This window comes from Poecilia formosa, unplaced genomic scaffold (genome assembly GCF_000485575.1).
Source record: "Poecilia formosa unplaced genomic scaffold, Poecilia_formosa-5.1.2 Scaffold52, whole genome shotgun sequence".
NCBI classification, from domain to species: Eukaryota; Metazoa; Chordata; class Actinopteri; order Cyprinodontiformes; family Poeciliidae; genus Poecilia; species Poecilia formosa.
In genome coordinates, this window is record NW_006799991.1 from 1406505 (window position 1) to 1430100 (window position 23596).

General features: G+C 38.0%; 1 protein-coding gene across 2 annotated transcripts; it reads right to left on the reverse strand.

The window, feature by feature from the left end:
- Nucleotides 1-8453: 8453 nt before the first annotated feature.
- Nucleotides 8454-23589, reverse strand: matk (megakaryocyte-associated tyrosine kinase). Of its 2 annotated transcripts, XM_007552701.1 has the most exons (13): nt 23314-23589; nt 23159-23194; nt 20690-20803; nt 20435-20550; nt 17193-17412; nt 15132-15225; nt 14941-15006; nt 13404-13503; nt 12202-12286; nt 11488-11561; nt 11181-11376; nt 10696-10782; nt 8454-10070 (listed from the first exon to the last, which is right to left on the reverse strand). In XM_007552701.1, the coding sequence occupies exons 3-13, from the start codon at nt 20801-20803 to the stop codon at nt 9843-9845; spliced, it is 1380 nt and encodes a 459-aa protein (XP_007552763.1). In that variant the 5' UTR covers nt 23159-23194; nt 23314-23589; the 3' UTR covers nt 8454-9842. The 2 variants fall into 2 exon arrangements, with proteins under 2 accessions (XP_007552763.1, XP_016527287.1); XM_016671801.1 differs by lacking the exons at nt 17193-17412; nt 20435-20550; nt 20690-20803; nt 23159-23194; nt 23314-23589 and adding an exon at nt 15324-15670.
- Between the last annotated feature and the right edge of the window lie 7 nt (nt 23590-23596).

The following is a 23596-nucleotide window of genomic DNA, read 5'->3' on the forward strand; positions in this document are numbered from 1 at the left end:
ATTTTTTTTGTACTTGCAAGCATCCTCTAGAAGGATGGACTGACTGGGTTGGTTGGCATGCCTTTTTGTCTGTCTACAATGTTGGATTTAGCAAAAAAAAATGTCTTGCAATTGCAGTGGATGGCCAGTAGTTGGTAGTGTATTCTACTTCAGTGGTCTGCTTGCATTTGTAACATAAAAATCTACAAGAAGCACAAGAAAATGGCTTTTAGGTAGCTGCCCACTGTAGTGACCGCTACGCATAAAAGGGTTAAAGCTTCTTACACATTTCCACCAAGTGCAAATTAATTTTTTTTTTGTCAATGTGGATGAACATATAGGAGTTGCATTCATTTAATTAGTTAAATAAAGCAAGTGATAGCCAATGTGTGCTTTTATTTATTTAGTTTTGAAATATTATTACATGAGACACTTTCACAGCCTCTAAAACTACTAAAACTTTTAAGAGGCGACCCCTGCATCACCCTTTACAATGTTATCCATCTGTCCATCCACAGAGTTTCACTGCTTATGTTAAGCAATGAAACAGTCGTGTTTTTGCACTGTGGGGGGGAAGGTGGAGTATCCAGAGAGAGAACCAGTACATGCATGGGAAGAACAAGCAAAACCTTTGCCTAAGAGGGAACCCAAACCCAAAGGTGTGATTCATGCAAACCAGGAGGTTCTGACAGAGGAGAGTTTTTTTGTTTTTGTTTTTGTACTTGTAGGGTTTCTGATTTGTATCGTTCTTCATGGACTCTCTCTTCCACTGTAGATCACAGTGTGGATTTGAGGTTCAGCTGCCATCTGAGTAATACCAACAACAAACCTTAGTAAAGATATTTACTAAAAAATAATTACGTCCTTCCATATGTGGGTCAATGGAGACCCTGCAGGTGTAGGGCGTGGGGAACAAATTGATTGCACAAGCAGGTTGTTATTGATTCAGTGGAAAGGTATCAACTTCCAGATGGCAGGAGGTTAAACAGCTTATGGGCTGGAAGAGAGTGATCTCTCACGATAGCGAGCGATTCCTCGTTGCATCTCTCTTTAGGAAATAGCCTCTAAGTTGTTACGTAGATCCCGATGACTCTAGGTATTGCAGAGCACGATGAACCTCTTGCCAAACATAAACCAGCTTAACATGCAGGTTTTTGAGGGCAAAATGAAAATGGAGAACGTAAAGAAAGCCAAGAGGGTAAAATAAATCATCTGTTTAAAATTAAATTTGAATCAGTACTTATAGTTTCTTTTCAAACTAACATATAATTGCTTATATACTTTAAAGTTGATCTCACTTTAGCCGTAATCTGAAGGAGCAGTTCATTTTGTGTCAGCAGCATATGAGAAACACAGGTTGATGTAAAAATAGATACACAGGACATGACGTATTTTCCATGAAAAAGGGAAGTTATTCAAAATAAATATGTCGTATGTCTGGTTTTGCCTCCAGATCAGTTTGTCTCCTCATAAATTCATACTCTCATTTTCAGCCTATCTTCATCTCCATGCCAGTAAATTACGGCCAAAGCTGAGGAGCAACTTCCTGTCCTAGAAATGAACTGGAGACAAATAATCCTTCACTTCTGTGCTCACTTACATGCAAACATGTCCAGACGCTCACACAGCACATTTCTGCACACGAGCAGGTGCAATACATGCAAACACAAGGTGCATGCAGAAGCTGAAAGAGTTTTCTGTAAAGTTTCCGGTCCACTGTGCAACTTAGCTATGACACTACAAAGCAACTAAACCTGGCATTTCAATTTTGTTTTTGTTTAAGAAAAATACCAGCTGTAACATTTTAAACAAAATGTCCCAAAGTCCAGCCCCCGACAATTTGAGCACATAATACAAGACAAATCTGTAAAGCCATGAAACTGTGAAGAGAAGCACCAAAAAAACTTTTTGTTTGTGTCTATATCTATGTATTTCTTACACATATCCACAGTTTCCACCATGCATACAGACCAGCTGATCCGAACATATAATCGCTGTCATATAACTCTGAATAGGTGGGAACTATTGGAACAAAAATAGCTCCCAGTTGAGCGTTACCATAGTGTCACTCTGGATCCACACCTCTGACCTTTTCAAATGTTTGTCAGGCTGATGAGAAATATATATAAAAAAAATCACACACTGCGCAAAGTTTGGTGAATTTGCTTACTGTGAAGCTACTGTGAGGAATAAAAACACCCGTGGAGCTGGAAAGAAGGGAGAGTTTCAGACCTCCTTAGTCCTCTCTGCAGGATGCTTTGGCAGGTCAACTCTAAATTTCACCCCCCCCCCCCCCCCCCCCCCCCAACCCGGCACGGATAACACACCTAAAATCTCTCACCCAAACAGTGGTGGAGCTTTGTGGTTAATTTTAGCCTGCAGATTTTGATAAAGAGGAGACCTGTGCGTTCATGAGAAGCTCACGCAAAGAAAAACAAGAACAGGTACAAGGAAACTACTGCAAACAAGCTCCAAAATCAAATGTTTAGCCATTGTTGAAGCCGCTGAATTATTGAAATACATCATATTTGGACACTAATGCTGTCGATTTATAGCTTAAGGTTAATTCAAAATGTGTTTTTTATATATATTGTGAGGGGATGTTGTTGCAACAAAAGAGCAAGGATAGAAACTGTGACATTACACTGCTTATTATATGCCTGAAATTTCTCTTTGAAATTTGAAAAGTGAATATACGAATAAACGTATTTAAAGATGCTTCCCATTTAAATCTCTCATTTATTGAAAAATTCCTCTCCTTTTTCAACAAGCCTGTGCAGCACCATGATGCTCATCGCTCATATTTTTCTTGAAAACATTTTCGTCCTTCCAAGGTTTCCCAGTTATCTTAATTGAGCATAAATTGGTTAAGAAGGAGCAGTGTAGTTGTCAAGCTGCTTAGTTTTATCAGATGACAAAGTTAAGTCCTGCTGATCCTATTAGAGGTAAAAGCAGCTAACGTGTAAATGCACAGTGTCAGCTTAGTGGGGAGGGAGCAGAGGTAGGGAGGGCAAGTTCATGTGACCGTAAGATGTCTGTCATTGACTTACACACACACACACACGCACACACACACACACACGCACACACACACACACACACACACACACGCGCGCGCGCGCACACATACGCACACGTAGCTCTGTTTTGATTGGCTCTTCTCAGATTCAGTTTTCCACAAACTGTTTAGGATGCCTGGTGACATTATGCTTAAGTCAGCATCGTTTAAACTCGTTCCTGCATATCTATCAAATAAACTGATATTAGTATCAATGTTTTTATATCTAAACATTAAGAAGCAACTTTTCCCATTTTTTCCTATATCCTCTCATCAGCTGCATCGTCTGTTGTGTCTGAAATGCTGCCAGCTGGAGCCTCTCAGAAAGATGCAAGGATCTCTCAGAAGGCTTTGCTCCGTTTAGCCTCATTTCTGATCAAACTGCTTCACAGTTTGATTTTCATTCCTGAGATTCTCCTTCCCCAAAGGGAGAGCATGAGAACAGAATGAGAATGACTCAAAAATGTCCATGTTGCAAGCAAATATATTTATATAAAGTTCAGTTTATCAAGAAATACTTGTTTTTATTCAGAATAATCTCTTGATTGCTTTTAAGTTAGACTTTTCAACCCCGTCACAGTCATAAAAATCTTTTTATTTTATTTTTAAATATGGTTAAGTCCTAATTAATTCATGCCTCTGGCATTTTTAGATTGAAAATTATTTCATTTTATTTACTTTATTTTGTAGATTTAAGGTCCAGAGACGATTAGTCTTTCCTTTCCGTTTGTATTTTGATCATTTTAGGTGATGAACTCAAAGGTTTTGCAGTTGGAAGGTCTCATCATCATCATTCTATGGAAGTAATCTTCAGTTTCCTCCAGTAGATTTAAGTGGGGTCTCTGGCTGAGCCACTCAAAAAAACTGATCTTACTTCCAGTCCGGAGAAAATGGTAAAAGTAAAATATTACTTTAAAGAAATCTTTTTTTTTCCCTCCGGAAAATGTTCTCAGTATTATTCTTCCGTTATCTCACTTTAAAGTTCAGTTCAGTTAAAATAATCTGATAACTTTTCTAAAGAAATTAACCTGCAGTTTTGTCCGTCTGTGGAGAGAGAGAGAGGGAGTGTGTCAAAGTATTATTTGAAGATTTTAGGTCATTTATTTGAAAAATTTTCAGAGTATTTATGTTTGATATGTGCAGCTCTCCTTCTAGACATGTCCGATTCACTTAATGAAAAGCATGATTGTCTCACACAAATTTTGAGAAATTTTATATGTACTTTAGATTATAAAAAGTGAAAAGATTATGACCAGAGAAAACTGGTTTATTTAGCTCATTTAGCCTCTTGGCTTCATTCTCTGGTCACATTTATTATTTAAATATGATTACTGGATTACAACACCTCTCGCATGTCTTCTTCTTCTCCTTCTTCTTCTTCTTCTTATTCTTCTTCTTCTTCTTCTTCTTCTTCTTCTTCTTCTTCTTTTCTTGTGTCTTCTTTAGAACCAGCTCACTGAAACGCTGACATCTTCAAAAACAGTTGGCTTCTTCTAATCATAATTAAAACTACAAGATTATTGCCAAATTTAATTTAAGACTAAAGGTTGACCAGTTTATTTGTGGCGTCAAATTCACAATTTACTGCTTCTTTAGTCAAAGCCAAAAGTTTGATGTCGTCCTTTGGATGTTTCCAAATCTTTTTAATGTGTTTCTTTATAAAACACGTTGAATTTCACTGGAATGTATTTGCATTCTCAGAGAAAATGAAGTGATGTAAAAAATCCTTCCGTAAAAATTTTTGTTTGCGATTTAAACTCGCTTCTCTCAATGTAGAACTACTCAATTATCTGTAACCACGGAGCGTTTAAACTGTCCTGGAATCGAAGCACGTCCACTACAGCCGCCATTATTTTGATAATTAAGACAATCAGCACCTTTGTCAAACAAGCGCCTCCACTGTCAGATAGGACCCGAGAAACAGACAGCAGCTCTTAAGCTAATTCCAATAATTGAATTACACCTACCTATCAGCAGGTAAACCTTCACACTAAACTGCGGGAGCATGTGTAGTCTCATTTATTGTGTAAACTGATATAAGCGCTGTCACGCAGAAAAGGGCCGGCTCCCTTTTCTGTCACTAGAAGTTCATTTCTTTCAGAACAAATCTGTCATTTTTGACTCAGATTATTGTACTTCTTGTTCGACTAAATAAATAAATAAAACAGTAACGTTTGATTTATTTTGCTGTTCGTCTTTTTAAAGTACCCTTTAATCATCCATTACTTCAAGGCTTTTAAAATGGTGCAAAGGTTTCCAGATTGCTCCAAAACGCCTGACAGCATTCACTGAAGTTGTCCTGGTTTAAACCAACTGAATGAGATGTCAATGAGAGCAAATGGACAAAAACACAACACCGTGTTTAAAGACCGCAATTTTGAGCTTTTTGTGTTTCCTTCTTGAAAATATTTAAAACACACACCGCAACTTTGTACCAGAGAACTAAAAAAAAACAAAAAAAACCCCAAAAAAACAGCCTATTTGTATTATTTCAAGTGGAGATATTCTGCTATGGATCTGTTCTTCGACATCCTTCCAAAGTCATAGTGTAAAGTTTGAACTCTGCTGGATTTGACCTACTTACATGCTGCAGATTTGCATTATGTGCTACACGAAGCTCTTTGCTCATGTGGTTACATTATAGATCCACCACATCATTATGATAGTGGTGTAAGTCTATGCAAACTTTGAGCCCCGAACCTTTTGTGGGGAAGCAACTATGATACCATCACAGGCCTACGGTGATGCTAACAAAGCTAAAACAGGAAATGTGAAATCTGATCTAATGTCAGACAGGAAGGAAAAAAAAGGTCTTATCTTTTTAATAAGCAGTAAATTTCATAATAAATTCACATTTATACACTTAGATTAAAAAAAGAAACAGTGATGTTTTCCCACCCCTATAACCAACAAACCAATAAAAGAAGTGAAAAGATAAACTATTAAAGTGAAAAGTGCATGTAAACTTCTGACAACTGCTGTGTGTGTTTTGATTTTTGTTTAAATTCATTCACTGAGAATTAACAGTCATCACGTTTATTTTTTTTATTTATTTATTTATTTATTTATGTATTTATTTTTGCTTTAGTATCTACAAATGTGAATGAAACAAACAGAAATGTAAATTGCTTTTAAGATACTCCCAGTGGGGCTTTAGGTTTGCAAGCCCATTAAGAAATGGATGGGTATTATAACCAATATTTTCTAATCCATGCAACACTCAAGCACACAAAAACATCTGGTTGCGCACTGTTGGGATTTTTGCTTTTAACGGGCTAAATCCTTCTGGAAAGAAAAACATCGCCGTCCAGCGAGGAGTTGATACCTGGAAGATGCCGCCTTCTAGGAAGAGCATCTTGGTTCTGATGCTTAAATTGGCTCAGACATCCAGTTTCTGACCCGATCTGAACCCACCAAAATCTACTTAAACCATACCAAGATAAACCCTATAGGTTAGGCCAAACCATTCATTTACACACTGCTGCACATGCTGCCAGGTGCAGCAACAGCAGAGCTCCACTTGGACTTTATACACAGAGTAACGTGAGATAATTTGAGACATTTTGCTTCGGAAACAGAGTTTGCATGTTTGCTGTTTTGACTCTGCATCACTAATTGAGTTTAACTCAGTTTAGATTTCAACTTGCGTGTGTTTTGTTTTAGACCAGCTTGGAGACGCGACGCACAGACGGAAGTTAAGGAAAAAACTAAAATCCTGCACGTTTTGCAGACAAAGCCAGAAATGACGAAGTGGCAGCTTGTTTATCAGGGTCTTCCATCCACTCTCCAGGATCAGGTGAAAGCAACAAGAGATCGGTCATTGTCTGCTCAGGCCTGCTGCTGCTGCTGCTGCTTCAGCAGATTAGCTGTTTTCTAAGTCTTTGTAGAAAGCGCAACTTAAGGACTTAGAGCCTCCGAGAAAAGCATCTCAGCACACTCCTCGACATATGGGTGAAGGCTTTGTGTCCCGTTATCCATCTACACCAGGACACAGCCCCGGAGCGAAGAAACGTCCGGCGATATTTCAACACCAGAAGCTTGCACCATCTTTTTTTTTTCATCTTTATTATTATTTGTTTGATTTCTTATAAATCCCTGAGCAGAAAATTGCTGCTCATCCCATTAGAGGCTTTAGAGAAAACACAGAGCAGATTGAACAAATCGTGGAGGACCCCCGCTCTCCCCATATGATAACAAGAGTTAGAGGATCAAGCTGCAATTTGTGCTCCGTCCTCTGGGATACTGATAAACACCAGGCTTACCCAGACTTATGTCAAATGACATCTTTAATTTGGTCTTGTGACATGACAACAATCCCACAAAGAAGGCTTTATTCTGTGGTGAGATTTAAAGTGGAAATATTTTAGCATTACTGGGAAAATTAACATCTTGCTCTATGTTTTTCTTAAATAATGGGGGAAAAAAAGGAAACAACAAGACATATGTGGCCTGCAATACACCAAACGTGCGGATCATTAAAAATGTTCCCCGCCAAGATTAGTGAAGCAGAAAAACATTGAGTATCTACAAAAGCCAAAGACGTCCCTGGAGGACAGTGGATAACACAAATCGCTCTTCTAATCTCAATATTCAAAGAGGGGACAGAAAGCAGGAATAAATGTTCATTTCCTTTTGATGTGGTCTCATGAAAAAAATTACATTTGAACGAATTGAATCAAAGTGCCCCGTGTATCTGATGACTCTGGTGGACGAAAATCAGTCATTCAATTTAAAATAAATACACATAACTTAATGTCCCTCCATGTAACTAACTAAACTCAGTCTCCAGATGTTGGTCTACTGTCTGTGATTTTATGTCAGCATAAAAAGCCAGCAAGTCAGGAGGCCAAGTTTAAATGGCGGCATTTTCAAAAACTGCAGCCTGTTCTCTTGTGCTTGTCCTGCAAATATGTGTTCTTGATTGAGGGTGTTGCTTTATTGGTTTCAGTCTATCTTACCTGAAATCTGAGTGGTTTTCCATCCTTATAATGAAGCTCACAGTGAAAAATGACTGTATTGGCTGCTGCAGCTCAGTCCTGCATCAACTGTACAGACAAGGACTTTGAAATTGACATGATCGAGAGCCTGTTGTAGTTCCTTTGATCATATTTTGGGGTAATTGGAGACTGGCTTTTAAAGTCCTGGGAATTTGGACTGGTTAGCAGAAAACACTGAAGTTGGGAGAGAATAGAGGAGCTGAAGGGAAACACTGAAATGAACAGAGAGGTGATCTAAATGACACAAAAAACAAAAAAGAATCCAAGTATAAAACCAAAAAATATAAAGACATGGATTTTGAAGGTTTGCTTATAAACACTGACCCTTTCTGCTTTCTTTCTTTATTTATCTAGCCTTTTATTCCCTCCAGTGCTGCAGTCATTTCAGTTCAGGCACAAAAAAAACAGATTCAGATTTGTTAACGTTTGAACCTAACATATTACATTCTTTAATTTATGGCAATAAAATCATAGCAGTGTAAATAAATCGAGACATCAACATGATTTGGTTGCATTTATACACAAACTATTTACATGTGATCACTAAACAGTAGCAAAAACATAATGCTTCGGATAAAACAGGACCGCTGACACCGAGGCGTTGTGTGATCATTTTTGTCGTTACAGTTTATGTGGATCTACGTTGTTTTGTCAAGAGGAATCTGAGCTGCACAAAGACGTTCAAGACGAGGTTTGAAGAGCCTTGGACTGACTGCTGTTCTCCTCGAAGAAGATACGGTGTGTAGCTGTGGCTCTAAAAGACCGCCTCTACAGGAAATACCGGGTTTCAGAGCTGGAGATTTCCTTTTATTTTAAATTACAAACACACAGAGTAATTCATACACATCATTCCAGCTACCGGACCTGATCTTCTCAGACAGAGTGAGATGTGGCCCAATTCACTGTGAATTAAAACCCTGCAGCATCTTAATCAGCAACTGAACAAAGAATAAGTTCAGCTTGGACTGAAAATAAGGCACTAAAGATTATTAGTGAGTTATAAGGACTAAAGTTGCTTGGTGTTGCAATTATTGTGAAGTGTTTGGACCATTTGCTTTGTGTTGTCTTGTGTTACATTTTTGTGTTGCTGCACTTTAATAAAAAGTTATAATAAAATATTTGCAACTTTGGCAAAAAAATATGGCTGTTACATAAGAAGATTTGTGCTAATCGATGAAGGTAATGAAATTATTTTATGAACTGTCTTTTGGCTTGTAGCTTGTTTGGTTTTAGTGAGATGTGAATAGTAAATGATCAGACATGTATGTCATTACTAAACTGGCTTTTCACTAATTCATAATCTGTTAAATCATACTTGATTACATCAAGCTCTCCATTGACTGCAGGTGGAAATTAGTTTTTATGTTTTTTTTTTTGTTTTTTTTGCCATAATCTGGTCCCATGCATCTCTCAAAGAAACTGTATATTGCATCAGTGCAAATAAATAAAGAATATAAAGCAGCATACAACTTCCTTTGTTGATAATCTGCTTTATAAATAAAGAAAAACCTCTTTTCATTACTGAGCGAGAAGCTTTTAACTTCTTTTAGTGAGAATCTCTATTGAAGCTTTTGAGACGACTCAGTTTGGACCAAACGGTGACGACCCCACACACCGGTGACGCCAATAAATATTTCCTGTATACAACCATGAATCCATCAGAACCATGTAGGTTCAGTCCTCCTCCTCATCATCATCACTTCAGCGTTTTACCAATCCATAAATTAAGTTAGTTTTAGGGTCTTTATCCCAAGTGTCTTCATCAAACGAGCGCTGGTTCTTCTCAGCTGCTGGGTACGGACTTGAACTCAGCTCCTCAGTCCAGTCTTGGCTGCTTCTTGACTCCCGGCTGCAGAGCTTGGGCTTGTTTTACTCAGTTCTTGTTCAAGTTTTTCTCTCAGTTTGGAGAAGCCGGGTCTTTTCCGTGGCTCCTGCTCCCAGCAGAGCTTCATTATGGCGTAAGCGCCAGGAGGACAGTCCTCTGGAGCCTCCATGCGATAACCTGCTTCCACTTTCTCCTTCACCTCCTTCAGAGACTAAAGCACAGAAACAAATCAACAGGAATTTAGCTTGTGCAGAATAAAGCTGAGACAATCCTTGCTGCCATAAATGAGACGGAGTTTATGAATGCTAGTGACAACTTTCTTAAATTGTTTATTAAGTTTAAAACAACTGTAATTTATGATTAGGCGATTAAGAAAGAAAAAAAATGGACTAAAAATAGTCCTAAAAAAACTTAAGATTTTGTAATTCAGATCTACAGATTCTTCACTTGAAATATTCAGAAAGACATCAAGATGCTTGTTCTGCTGTCTGAACTATTTTCTATTTTCATGTAATTCATCTAAACCAATGAGTATTTGCTGAAATCGATAAATGACTTCTGTACAGAGTATTCAACTGCATTGAGTTTTTTTTAAGTTACATTTTTGGATTTTTGTTTTGTTTTTTGTTTGTTTGTTTTTTTGACATTTTGATTTGCAAACGTCAAATCGAGAGCTATGAACGCGGTTACATAGCTCTCGAAGTAACCAACATTCATTGGCATGAAATCAACTGAGTGCCAGCAGCTCATGGGCTCTGCGGTAGTGTGCTGAACTGAAGGACTCTCTGCGAAATCACAAACATTCACGGACATCGCTGCGGAGAGGCGCTACGCACCATCTTAGGGTAGGGCTGGCGGCCGTAGGCGAAGATCTCCCACAGGAGAACGCCGTAACTCCAAACATCTGACTTTGTGGAGAACTTCTGCAGAAACAACGGGTAAAAATTGAAGACAGATTTGAAAGGAAATTAAATTATGATTTCGGTAAATCAAAATATAAATGAAGAAAAAAAAAAGGAGTAAATTTCACATAAAATGTGGTTCCTCCTAATTATGACTTAGAACCCAGTAAAAGTGCGTGGAGGTTATTTCTGATCTGCCCCTCTCTGCTGGAATTCCCCGTTTTCTAGTTGTGATATTTTAAGACTAACACGTGTGAGAGTCAGGTCTGCAGTTATTGATTAATGGCAATATATTGATCAGAGAACAACACACAGAGAATGTTTCAAATTACCGCCCTCTCTTTATGTGGTGCAAGATAAAGCGAGCTGAGCAGTAAAACGAGGAGATTGTTCTTTTTTTGATAACAGAGTCAGTGTACCTCTTTCTTCAGAGCTTCAGGAGCCGTCCATTTGACAGGCAGCTTGGCTTTGTCCGTCTCTTTGGAGTCCATCTTAGCGAGGCCGAAGTCGCTGACCTTCGCCACGCTGTCGTCAGAGATCAGGACGTTTCGCGCTGCCAGATCTCTGTGGACAAGTTTCTTCGACTCCAGGTACTCCATCCCTTCACACACATCCCTGACCACAGGACGTGCAAAGAAAAGCACGGCATGGAGGAAATCAGCATCTGCTTAAAAAGTCTCCCCAAAAACAAAAGTGACGTAACGAGATCAGTTTGATGAGACTCACAGGGAAAAGCGCAGCAGCTGAGCGGGGCCGACGACTGATCGTCCTCTGGTCCTGAGAAAATTCACAAGGTTTCCCTGCAAACACACCATAAACCTACAGTTTAAAGGTAAACACAAACCTTTATGCGTAACATGTCGCATAAAGGTCGCATAACATGTCGATAAATAAAGAGAAAATAACACAAACGGACGGGTTTGAATTGGGCCTGCTCTTTAGCGCCCTCCACTGGCAGGAAAAAAAACATGCAACTTTTTTTTAATGATCTGTGATAAATACCTTTATCATAGAAGGGAAAGCTACTTCAGCAAATACAAAACGTACAAAAATAATAACAATTTTATTATTAGTCAAGAATAGGTTTGTTAATAAATAATTGTTTCTTTGGTTATTCTTCTTTTTTTTTTTTTTACAAGTTTACTTACATAATACAAATAAATCAGCAGAACATGTGGCTTCTGTATCGTTTTAACCAGCTTTTATATGTGGTGATGCAGTCATGATAAAATTACATTTAATATTTACCAGAATAATACTTTATTTCATGATTTATTATAATTAATACTCATTCATACCTCTGGCACAATTAGGTTTAAATCTCACACAAAGGCACCAGTCGTTAAAAAAAAAAAAGAAAAAAAGAAAAAAAAAGGAATAATCTTAATCCTCTGGGGGATTGGATAATTTTTGGGGTTAAACTGTGTTTGTTAAGCGTACCTTGGTCATGAGCTCAGTGACGATGTGGAGCCCCTTGTGAAGGATGACTCCCAGCAGTCGCACCAGGTTCTTATGCTGCAGCTTCCTGAAACGAGGAAACGCACAGAGAAGTGAAACCAACTTCAATCCTCAACCAAACTGCACGGATGCACAATTAAAGTCAGACGTTTACACACATCTATCATCTGTATTAATCTCATGTTAGTATAAACTTTTCTAAGGATAATGCCGCAAACGACTTCTATGATTTTTTTTCAAAACAAGTAGTGGCTGCGAAACCTTGACTCTATTTTAGATTTTCTCTCATCCACAAAGGTTATATATATAAAAAAAAAAACAACAGTAATTTTTGGCAAACAGTTTTTCAGCTGGAACAGCAGTGTGTGTCAAGGTTTTGTCCATCTGAATCAAATCATCTCCCTCAGCAGAAAGGAAATCGGTAAGGATGTTAAAGAACAAACCAAAAACAACCAGAGCTCAAGCTAATCATAAACTGAAATATTCTGTTTGCGATGAAGGAAGCTGAACATCACCACCAAATGAGACCAAAACACAGATCCAAGGTCAGCACCTTCAAATCTGCAACTCCTTTCGGTTTTTGTAGGAGCCAAACTGAGACTATCAATTAGGAACACTGTAACGTCCATGCAGCACCGGCGGTGGCACCGTCATGCTGAGGTGTTGCTGCCATTTGCACTGGTGCACTCCACAATGCGAATATGATGAAACAGAGGAGGGTTAGTTATAAGTTCTTCAATTCAAGTTATAAATTGTTCAATTCAAAGTAACAACTTGGACACAAATGAGCCGAAATGTGTTTCAAAACTGGACGTGAAAGGATAAAACAGGCTGATTTTTATATATATTTATATGTTTGCCAAAGGTTTGTGGACAAAGCATGTGGTTTAGGAGCAAATTGCTCATGGATGTTTTAGCAAATATTTGTCTATAATGAGTGGATTAGAGAAAATCTACCACAAATTGAAAGTTGCACCCAAAGTTTTGGTGTTTGTTTTCTGCCAGTGGTAAAACAATTCAGCTAACTCATTAAAAACCGGGAAATATATATATATAAAAAAAAAATTATGACCATGATGAGTGTTTGTAAAATTCTCCAGAACTTTGTGTGCTTTTTAAAGTACAGAAGCGATAGATCACGCCTGATGGCGTTCCAAGGTAATTCAAAACGCTTGAGGACTTACGTCATTACAGCCGTTTCCTGCATGAACGCCTGAGCTGTGACGTCACATTTTATGGTCTTCACAGCCACCATCTGGCCCATGTACTCCCCCCGATAGACAGCTGAGGGTTGGAAATTACACAGAGTTAATATCTACTGAGACATTTTGTTTTAATCTGACTTCCTCTGGTCTCTAAATGTTCTCGATTATATTTTTAAATTAGAGTATAAAGTTAAAACTGTGGCACTGAAAAACATATTTTAAACCGTATTGGATGAAAAGCAAAGGGTTTAAAAAATAAAGTGTAAATGCTTATGTGTGCACTATGCAGAGTTAAAACCAGACATTTAACCTGCAGACTATGTTTAAGTTTAGATTATCAAAAATATTTATATTTGCTAAATTGCCAGAATATTGGCTTATATTTCTTAAAGCGAATTTTTCATTATTTCCTTCAATCAGACTCTTTGGGGAAGCTGAGATGATGACATCACGGTTGCGTAAGCTGACGATTATTTCACAACATTTGATTTAATTTACAACTACACTGCTCAAAAAAATAAAGGGAACACTCAAATAACACATCCTAGATCTGAATGAATGAAATATTCTCATTGAATACTTTGTTCTGTACAAAGTTGAATGTGCTGGCAACAAAATCACACAAAAATCATCAATGGAAATCAAATTTATTAACCAATGGAGGCCTGGATTTGGAGCCACACACAAAATTAAAGTGAAATGTTCCCTTTATTTTTTTGAGCAGTATATATTTGCACTTAAGGAAACACCTCAAACACACTGATTCCCCGGGTGACGTCATGGAAAAATCAGCCAACTTTTCAACGAGACAATCCTCTGTGGCTCAGGAGCAAACTGCTCATGGATATTTAAGCAAATATTTGTTTATAATGCATTTTCACCTCTTAGTGGATTAGAGAAAATCCACCACAGTTTGTGGTAGATTTTCACGAACTGAAAATCTACCGCAGTTTCGTGGTGGCGCCAGTTCCTCTCTGGATACAGTTCCAGATTCCAGGAGAGAAGAAGAACTCGTATCTCGAAAAGGCTGATTACTATTTCCACAAAATGCACACAGAGACAAAGACATGTCCTGTGGTCTGAGTAAACTAAAATGATAAGTGTTTGGACATAATGACCGTCGGTACATTGGGAGAGAAGAAGAAGAAGCTTGCTTCTACGGAGGTGGTACCATCATGTGGTGGGAATGTTTTGATAATGGAGCAAAGTTTTCCGAGAAGCTTGAAGAATCAATTCTACCAATTGCATAGGAGATATGTGAGATACGTGTTTTTGGACTCTTTTTGGAGGTGTGATGATAGAAAACTTTCAAGATACAAATCTGTAAATAACATATTTATCAAGGACTTCACTATAATGCGTGCGGCTTGTGTCGTGTCAGGCAGTTTCAGGAACACTTCTCAACCATAGATACCATTAAAAGATGACATATTTCATGTTGTCATTTCCTAACTATCTCCCCCACCCCCACCCCCACCCTGCAGGTTTTGTCATTGTTTAAAGAAACAAAACTCACCACCAAATTCTCCTTCTCCAATGTTTTCTCCCAGAATGAGTTTCGTAATGTCCAACAGCCACCCAGCTATAAAAAACCAACATAATGACTGCAAACATATCAAAAAGCATAAACATCTCTGACTCAACTTGTTTTTAAGTGCATAGTGTTGTGTTTTTGTACAAAACGACACAACTTGACTCCGAGCTTACTTTTAGACAGCTCCTGCTCAGCTGACTTGGCTCCTTGTTTCTTCCTGGGCGTCACCAGAGTCGTGACGAGGGAGCCTTTGGTCTTTGAGTAAAACTGCATCAAAGAAAGCCAAATTAGTCACAGACAGCGAATATTTGTAATCTGTTTCCGTGGAGCTGGTTTGGCCAAATTCACCACAAAGCAAAATTCACCTGAATTTTACTAAAATAAAAATCGTCCGGCAGTAGGTTGTGACACACTGGGTTAGTCCAGTATCTTTCCTCCCTCTGTTTCCTCTGCAGGAGTGAGTTACAGAGTGACTCAGGCGTAAAGACGCTTGCGGCCCACTGATAAGGATGCTGCAGTGTGACTCTCCACACAGCCACAGACATAAGATTTCGCCTGATAAACCATAAAAGGGTAAAACAGAATGAGGCTTTATGCTATGACCCAATAATTGGTAAGTTAGTATATTTCAAGTCACAAATTCATGCTTCGCATATCGACATGTCAGATCAGTTAAATGGACGGTTATTTCCATCAATGTCTGGCTTTGGGTGCAGACATTTTAATGCAGAAAACAGAGATTTAGTGAAACATCTTATGGTTAAACTGGGATAAAATATTTCTTTCCTAAAGATACTAACTGAATCCACCAGAGTATCAGTTTGTTTGTAATACATGTGTCATTTTTTCTTTTTCTTTATTATTGTTTTTTTTATTAAAAAAAAAAGACTTCGACTTGTAAACCACACACCTGTTTTTGAAAAAGTTTCCTGAAAGAAGCAGTTTGGGTTTGTTTGTGTTTTTTCTATTGTGCACTGTCAAAAGGTCATGACCAGACTTCATGAGAAATTACACATAGTGAGGAAGCTACACTTTATAAAAAAAATGTTGACATTCTTAATGCATGCTGACCAAAATTAAAACTTCAATCCATTAGAGGTCAAATATTATCTAGAAAAACACTTTAAAACCTTGATATAGTTTGAAAACAGCCTCTTAGATTAGATGCCTCAGCAGGTCTCAGTCTGATAAACAAAAGCATTTCACAAAACTACTGGGTTAGTCTTATTTCATATATCAGATAATCGTTGTAGACACACAGAGTTAGTTGTTTCAAGAGAGTATTTGTGTTTACAGCTAGTGGAAAACCTAAAAGCAGGTCTTCAAAAAGTTAAAAAATACACAAAACACAAATTGTTATATTTTGGCTTTCACCAATCGTGGAGTGACTGCTGACTTGACAACCTCTACCATAAAGGTAGATCACTAACGGTCATTGCTAAAGAAACTGGGTGTCAACAAGGTCCTGTATGCAAGCATGTTAGTGGTAAGTTGAGTGGAAGGAAAAGATGTGGCAGATTAGAATATGCAAACGGCAGGTTTAACCAAAACCTGAAGCAGACTGTGGAGCAGATGCATTGAGGAGAAGATGATTCACAAGCATTGATCAACTACATACTTGTAAACTAGGGTGCAGCTTCACATATTCTCATGTAATTTCATTTTTGTCCCCTTTTAGCTCTTCAGAGGACACTTTGTTTCTTTCATCACATCTCAAATTAGATCCTGCAGCAAGACTTTTGAACCACTTTACGCCAAAGTCTGACCGCACTCCACTGACGCTTTTTTTCCAACCAAGATAAGCACTTCTCATTAGAACAAAATGTATGTACCAAAAAAAATCCTTCTAACTGATCTTTCGCATTACAAAATTTTTCTGAGAATTTGAACTAACAAAGATCTGCAACACTCAGTGATGAATATCAGTGATTTCATCAGTGAATGGATATGCTTCACTTTTTTACTGAAATAAATGAAACTATTCAATTACTGTAAACTGGTGAAAACATGACATGAGTCACATTAAATTTGAATCTAAGAATTCATCTTAATAACTCGTCATACTTGAATCATCTCAAAGTTAAATTATTACATTTCTGAAGAATTGTTTCAAGACAGACGCCTTATTTAACCTAAACTTCATGTCTCACTCGAATTCCTCTAATATTTGGTTTTAATACCGACCCATATCGAATCTCTGAAAGTGATTAATCCGTACGGAGTGTTTCACTCACTTCGATCATATCGATGAGGTTGTAGAAGTACTGCTGGTTGTCGATGGTCAGCTTGTTGTCTTGGTAAATCACTCGGTAATGGAAGACCTCTTTCGAGAAGCTGACACAAAGGACGTAGTCGCCCGGGTGCCGTATGCTCTCCCGCACCAGGAAGAGGCCGTCCTGGGGCGGCTGCAGCTTTCCCACCGCAGTCGGTCCGGAGATCTTCCCGTGAAACCAGCTGAGGACAGACAATGCGGGCCGAAACTAATGACTGTAATCGATTATTTCAGCAATCAATTTGAAAATTGATTGGATAAAAAAAATAAAATTAAAAAAAACTGGCACAATTTGCAGTACTTTTTTTTACACGTTATTTGAAATGCATTAATAATGCAAATAAGCAATTTGTTTTGTTTTTTGAATAAGAAAACAAAAAATTTTGTCAAAAATGCAATAACAATGAAAACTTGTTCATTTGTGGCAAAGATGAATCTGCAGCTAAAAAAATACTGTCAGTTAATCTGTTGATTATTTCTTTTATCTTATGGGCAATATACACTGCTAAAAAAATAAAGGGAACACTCAAATAACACATCCTAGATCTGAATGAATGAAATATTCTCATTGAATACTTTGTTCTGTACAAAGTTGAATGTGCTGACAACAAAATCACACAAAAATCATCAATGGAAATCAAATTTATTAACCAATGGAGGCCTGGATTTGGAGCCACACACAAAATTAAAGTGAAATGTTCCCTTTATTTTTTTGAGCAGTATATATATTTTTTGTTCATTTCTGGCTTAATTGCTTTTCTGACTGTGTTGTTCTTTGAGCAAATGGTAATTTTTAGAGTCTGCATCCTTCAGTTAGCACTTAATTTATTACTAAATTAGTTATTTCAATAATCGATTGATCACGGTTAATTCAATTTATCGTTTCAGTTGTAATTAATTTGTGTCGATATGTGTGGGGGAAAAAACCTGCATTCATAAACCAACAAAAAACAAGACGCACAACACAAAGTGAGACGAGGGGACGTAACAGAGGGAATTAGAAACAGCCTGGCTCTGCGGCCCTAATAAAGCAGAACAGCAAAAATAGATCTTTCACTTCCTTTGCAGGGTCTGTGCATTGTGCATGCGACGCATGTCAAATGTTAAAAAGCAAGACCTCGAAACCTCTTGCATAAATACGGCGATGAGGAAGTTGGAGTAATACTCACATTATTCTTTCATCTCAGAAATAAAAACATGAAAACAACTTCTGCTCCAGCATTTCTACATGCAAGCGGGTGGTGTCACGCAGAGTAAATACGAGTTTAAAAAAAGAGTTTGATGATATTATCATCAAACCAGTGCCTTCGTCTCTCGAGAACTTGCAGATTAAAGTGGAGAAAAACCGATTCTGTACATCTGCCTTCTCACCTCGGCTGCTACAGACGTGCTTGGCATTAACTTGATTTTCAGTACTCGGTAACACTTTATTTGAAGGGGGTTGAATAAGACTGACATGACACTTTCATAAACATGACATAACACCTGTCATGAACATGAATAAGCCTTCATGAATATTTATGACTGTTGTCATAAAGCGTCATTTGGTAAATTATGACACTTTTAATACAAAGTTGACATTATTCAAAATGTGTTTGTTATGACAACTTGACATTAACCAGGAAATCATTACTGTTTAAACTTTACCTTTAATAACATAAAGTTACCTGATTTTTAAAGTGCAATCATTAATTCTTTTATAACAAATTTATATCAGTAATGATTTCCTGATATCATTACTGATATCAGGAAATATATCCTACACGAGCGCATTAGTCGTGTAGTTAGTTATTTTTTCACGACAGTTTTTCTGTCGTAGTTCGTAGATGTACAAGACTGGCATGCAACGCATGAATTAATTATTACTCATCTAAAAGGGACGTTGTTGTTTCTGAAAGCATTTTAGATGGCAACGTTTCTTCTTCGGTGATGTAACGTGGCACAAGCAGAGAGGTGGTGTTTGGATTTTTAGTTTACAAACACAAAGAGCACGCCTGCCATATCTTTGGTGGTCTCCTTAAATTTAAATTCTTCATCCGCAATCATCTCCACTCCTTTTTCTGTTGGTAACTCATAGAAAACAATCGCAGGAACAATCAATCTTTAGGATCCACTGGTTGAAGCCGGAGGCTGAGCTTTTTCTTAATAAAGGTCGAGCCACAACCACAGAAACAAGCAAAGTTGTTCATAAATTACTAAACTTCAAAAAGGTCACATTCTTAAAAAAGAAACTTAGCTAAACTATTAGGCAGGTAATTCAAAAACCCAGCCACCAAAACAAACCGCTTCGCTGCAGCTTTCGCACAGGACAAACACAATACAAACACACTCCGACACACAGCAGCAGCACCTGCAGTGACTGAATGACCTTGAGGAAATGATTTGTCATAGGAACAACTGATTTTGTTTTATTACACTTGACATATTTAATCCAGTTCCCAATCCGTCAGGTTTGTGTATCTTTTCCAGTGTTGGACTTTAAATATTAAGTCAATCTGACTCAATTGCAACAAGACTTTATAGTTGATTTCCTTTATTTCTACAAGTCGTTGAGGGTGTTATTCTGTGGCTGTAAAAAAAAGAGATGATTCTTTGAAAAACACGTTGCAGTTTTATGCACTATTGTAATGAAAGTTAACAACTTTATTATGAAGCTGTTTGTACGTGTAGATGAAACTCTGTGCCCACAAACTGGCAGAGTCGTGTTTGCGACTCTGCTCAAGTAACTCCAACAAGAAACAGAAAGAGAACACATTAAGAGGATTTTACCAGTTTTGTTTTAAATTGCGTCTATCTGCGTATTCACTTTACTGAAACAAAGGTCAATTTCCCAGTTAAAAAAAAACAAAAAAGAACTGGACTACTGTAAAAGAAAAAAAACTGAGCTGGTCTGTGGTCTATCTTGCCAGATACAATACTGATGACCCACTCACTCATAAAGAACAACATTTTAAAAATAAATTGAACTATTATTTCAGACCACCAACATTTATTTATGTCTCCAAAAAACAGGAAGTTTGAGAACTTAAACTCGTAGTTGGTGTTTGCTTGCATCTCAAGGATCAGCCCACACACTGTGGTCGCCAGATAAGCTTCAAAGACAGAAGCTGCTGCAGTCGCAGAGCACAAGGGTCTGACTTGAGACTCGACTGAATGATCGGTAAAATGATTTCATGAGAGTCGGAGGATGATGATGAGACTTACGGCATGAGGCTGAGGCCGGGGTCGACTCGTAGCGCCTCTCTCTCACGCACATTGCTTGAGTTTATGAGCCCCTCCTCTTCGGTGGTGTTGTGTCTGGCAGCGTAGAAACCTTTCCTCTAAAACAACAAGCAAAGTTTTCTCATTAAATTAAAAAAAAAATAAAATGTGTTAGTCATTTCAAACGGACGTCTCATTGGTTTTACGGACTCTGTGAACTTTTAAACTTTTAAACAAAGACGTTTGGTGAGGTAGTACCGTGCTTGTGTCAACTATAGTGAGGATGTCTCCTTTGTGGTAGAGCAGCTCTCCAGGTTTGGCCTTCCGGTTGTCACACTTGGCTACACACTGAGTACCAGGAGCCCAGTTCATCTGCCGGGGGAGAGGAGAGAGATAATAATAGCAGTATCAGCCGCATCTTCGCTCAGGCTTCTTACACACAGCCTACTGAGCAGAGCATAACATAACAAATCCCCAAAAGACGATGCCAGTGCTTTCTGAGCTTCTGCTAGGTTGAAGTTACTTTGATGACTAACTGTGGATGTTTGTAAGGCCACCTCTCAAACACACTGCTTCCTTGTTTGACATCATGGAAATTTCTATATGTTGTTTTTTTTTTTTTTTTTTTTTTAAATCAGCTGATATACCACAAGTGTGGTTCCCCACATGTCTGACATCCAAGTCCAGATGCCTGGAAGTGACACGCTCATCTGTTCAAACAGCTCAGTTCAGTTTATTCGTGTATCAAAGAGCATAAAAGAAACATAAAACTAAGAGGCATGCAGGTGAAGTAAAAGAGAGGGACAATACAGTGTGCCGAAACAGCATCAAATATAACTCCATACGGGACAGGAAGAGTGGCAGCAATGCTCATCATCATCATGTTGTTCAACTCGTAAGATCTTGTTGCTTGTATAGTTTAATCTGCTAAGTGTATTTTTTGACTTGATGTTGAGAAACCAATAGAGAAGGGAAAAGGTCAGCACAGATAAAATAAGACAATCATTGACTTATCAAATCTGAAACTTTGAAAGTTTTCTTAGACGAAACAGTCACTGCTGGCCCTTTATTTTGCAAGTCCTCTGACAGGTAAAGTTTAACTTACTATCAGAAATAGTTCAAGATGTTTGTTATTTTCTGTCTGGTCTTTAATTATTGTCGTTTTATTTGTGTTATGGGGTTTCTGTCTAAAATCAATACACGTCCTTAGTTTTCTGTACACTTAAAATGAGAAAAGCAACATCACACCAGTCTACAAATTTGGACAAAATGCATGCAGAGACAAATACTTTAACTTTTTAAAGACATGTCCTGTGGTCTGATTATTGTAAAATGGAAATGTTTGGACTTAATGAACAATGGTTACATTTGGGAAACAAGGAGGAAGCTTGCAATGAAAACCCAATCCTGATGAAGTTGTATCACGTGATTTTTTTTTTTTACAGCACGAGGGACTGGTGCACTTCACAGGTTCCACCTATAGGAAAATTAATCTCCAACTGCATGCAAACATATTTTTACATTTATGTAATTTCAGTATCAAAAATAAACGTGGACCCAAACTTATTTTACAGTTTAGTGGAAGTAAATGAATAGAAACTTTTTGTAAAAGACCGTCAACGTAAAACATGTTGAGTAACTCTCACATCCTTTCAATCTGTCCGACCATCTGATGTGATAAACAGAACCTCACAACTCTCATAAAAACAGTTCAATATACTGCAAATTTAGATGAATAAACTGAATTGGAGCCATTATAATTCCACTAAGACTAAATTACGTGCAATTCATTGAAAAATGAGTTTGTTGATTTGGCAAAGATTGAGTGAATTTCTCTCAGTTTCTGCTCATGTTTTTAAGAAACATGTTGACAAAACTTCAAATCTATTTCATGTTACACAGGAAACTGTGAAAAAACATCCTGAAAAGTGATTATAGAGTCATTAGACTATTATATATACACTGTGTGTGTATAGTTTTGTTGAATGCCCCCTCAAACTCAAAACCACAGCATGAACCGTTACATCGTCACCAACACCTTGTGACTTTGGCAGTCAATAAAAAGCTGATATTTAAACTATTTTTACTCATGAACCAAAACCTTCTGGTAACTACATGAAAGTGTTTATCAATAGATAAGTCAGATTTGGTTGTCAGACACAAAATAATTTAAAATAGAGTGACACCTTTTCACCAGATCCTTTTATGGCTTGTAGCAAAGACTATTAATTTACTCCACTGACCACAACTTGAATAATCCCTTCTGTTAAATGACACTGTTTTAAAAGCAGAGTGCAAAGAGCATTATTTGTTTCTAAACTTACTGAAGTTTATGAGAAGCTATTCAACTTTGGATCCAGCAAAAAATTACCCCCCATGACTCATCCAGGAGATCACAAAATACTCCAGAAGAATCAAGGACATGTCATTTTCCTGAGGTCAAACATGCTGAAATTCCACCTTTTAAATGGCTCAGAGTGGAGAAGAGGAGTTTGGAGTGGCCTACTCAAAGTATGGACTTGCAGTCCAATTTAGATGAGGTAGTGTGGTAAATTCATGCATTTTATGTTTACATAAAAAAAAAGAAGAAATATTTCAGGAGACACTGTTTACACATCAATTTGAGTTGCTTTGCCCCAGTAGGTCTTGACGTCCCTGGTCACAAACACATCAACTTTTCCAAGCCTTAATTGGGAACTAATGAGAGGATTGAAGAACTGAACCCACCTTGGATAGGGATTTTGATAACTTTGTTCAGAAATCCTGTGGAAAACAGGAGTGACACACTCAAGAGGTAATCCCGTAATGATGCAGCTGTAGGTGTCGGACAAAGACTGAGCATGGGAACGCCGACAGCTCGCTCCGTATAAATATTTCAGTACCTGCAGCTCTCTGAAAACACCGACGGCCGCTTTCAGGACAGCCGGCGATCAGAGAAAACAAAAAACAAAAACTTTAAATCCTCAGCCAATAGAGCCCGATTTCCCTCCTACATCCAGATCCAGTCAGCTCCCGCGGCGCTGACATCGCAGCTGGATCCGTCTGTGTTGCAGCCCGTCATCCTGGACGTCTTCTGGTGCGGACCACTTCCTCAGCACTGGGAAAAACGTGCCGCTAATTCAGAAGAGGCGGCGCAAGAAGTGACGCACTCTGCAACTTCTACGC

What these genes read in the sequence shown, in the direction of transcription:
- matk (XM_007552701.1), bottom strand. Translation starts at nt 20,803, where the DNA reads ATGAACTGGGCTCCTGGTACTCAGTGTGTAGCCAAGTGTGACAACCGG. An exon ending in TGAGCAGGAGCTGTCTAAAA is followed by an intron (nt 15,007 to 15,131) that starts GTAAGCTCGGAG and finishes GGTTTTTTATAG; the next exon opens with CTGGGTGGCTGTTGGACATT. An exon ending in CAGCTGCTGCGCTTTTCCCT is followed by an intron (nt 11,377 to 11,487) that starts GTGAGTCTCATC and finishes TCCTGTGGTCAG; the next exon opens with GGATGTGTGTGAAGGGATGG.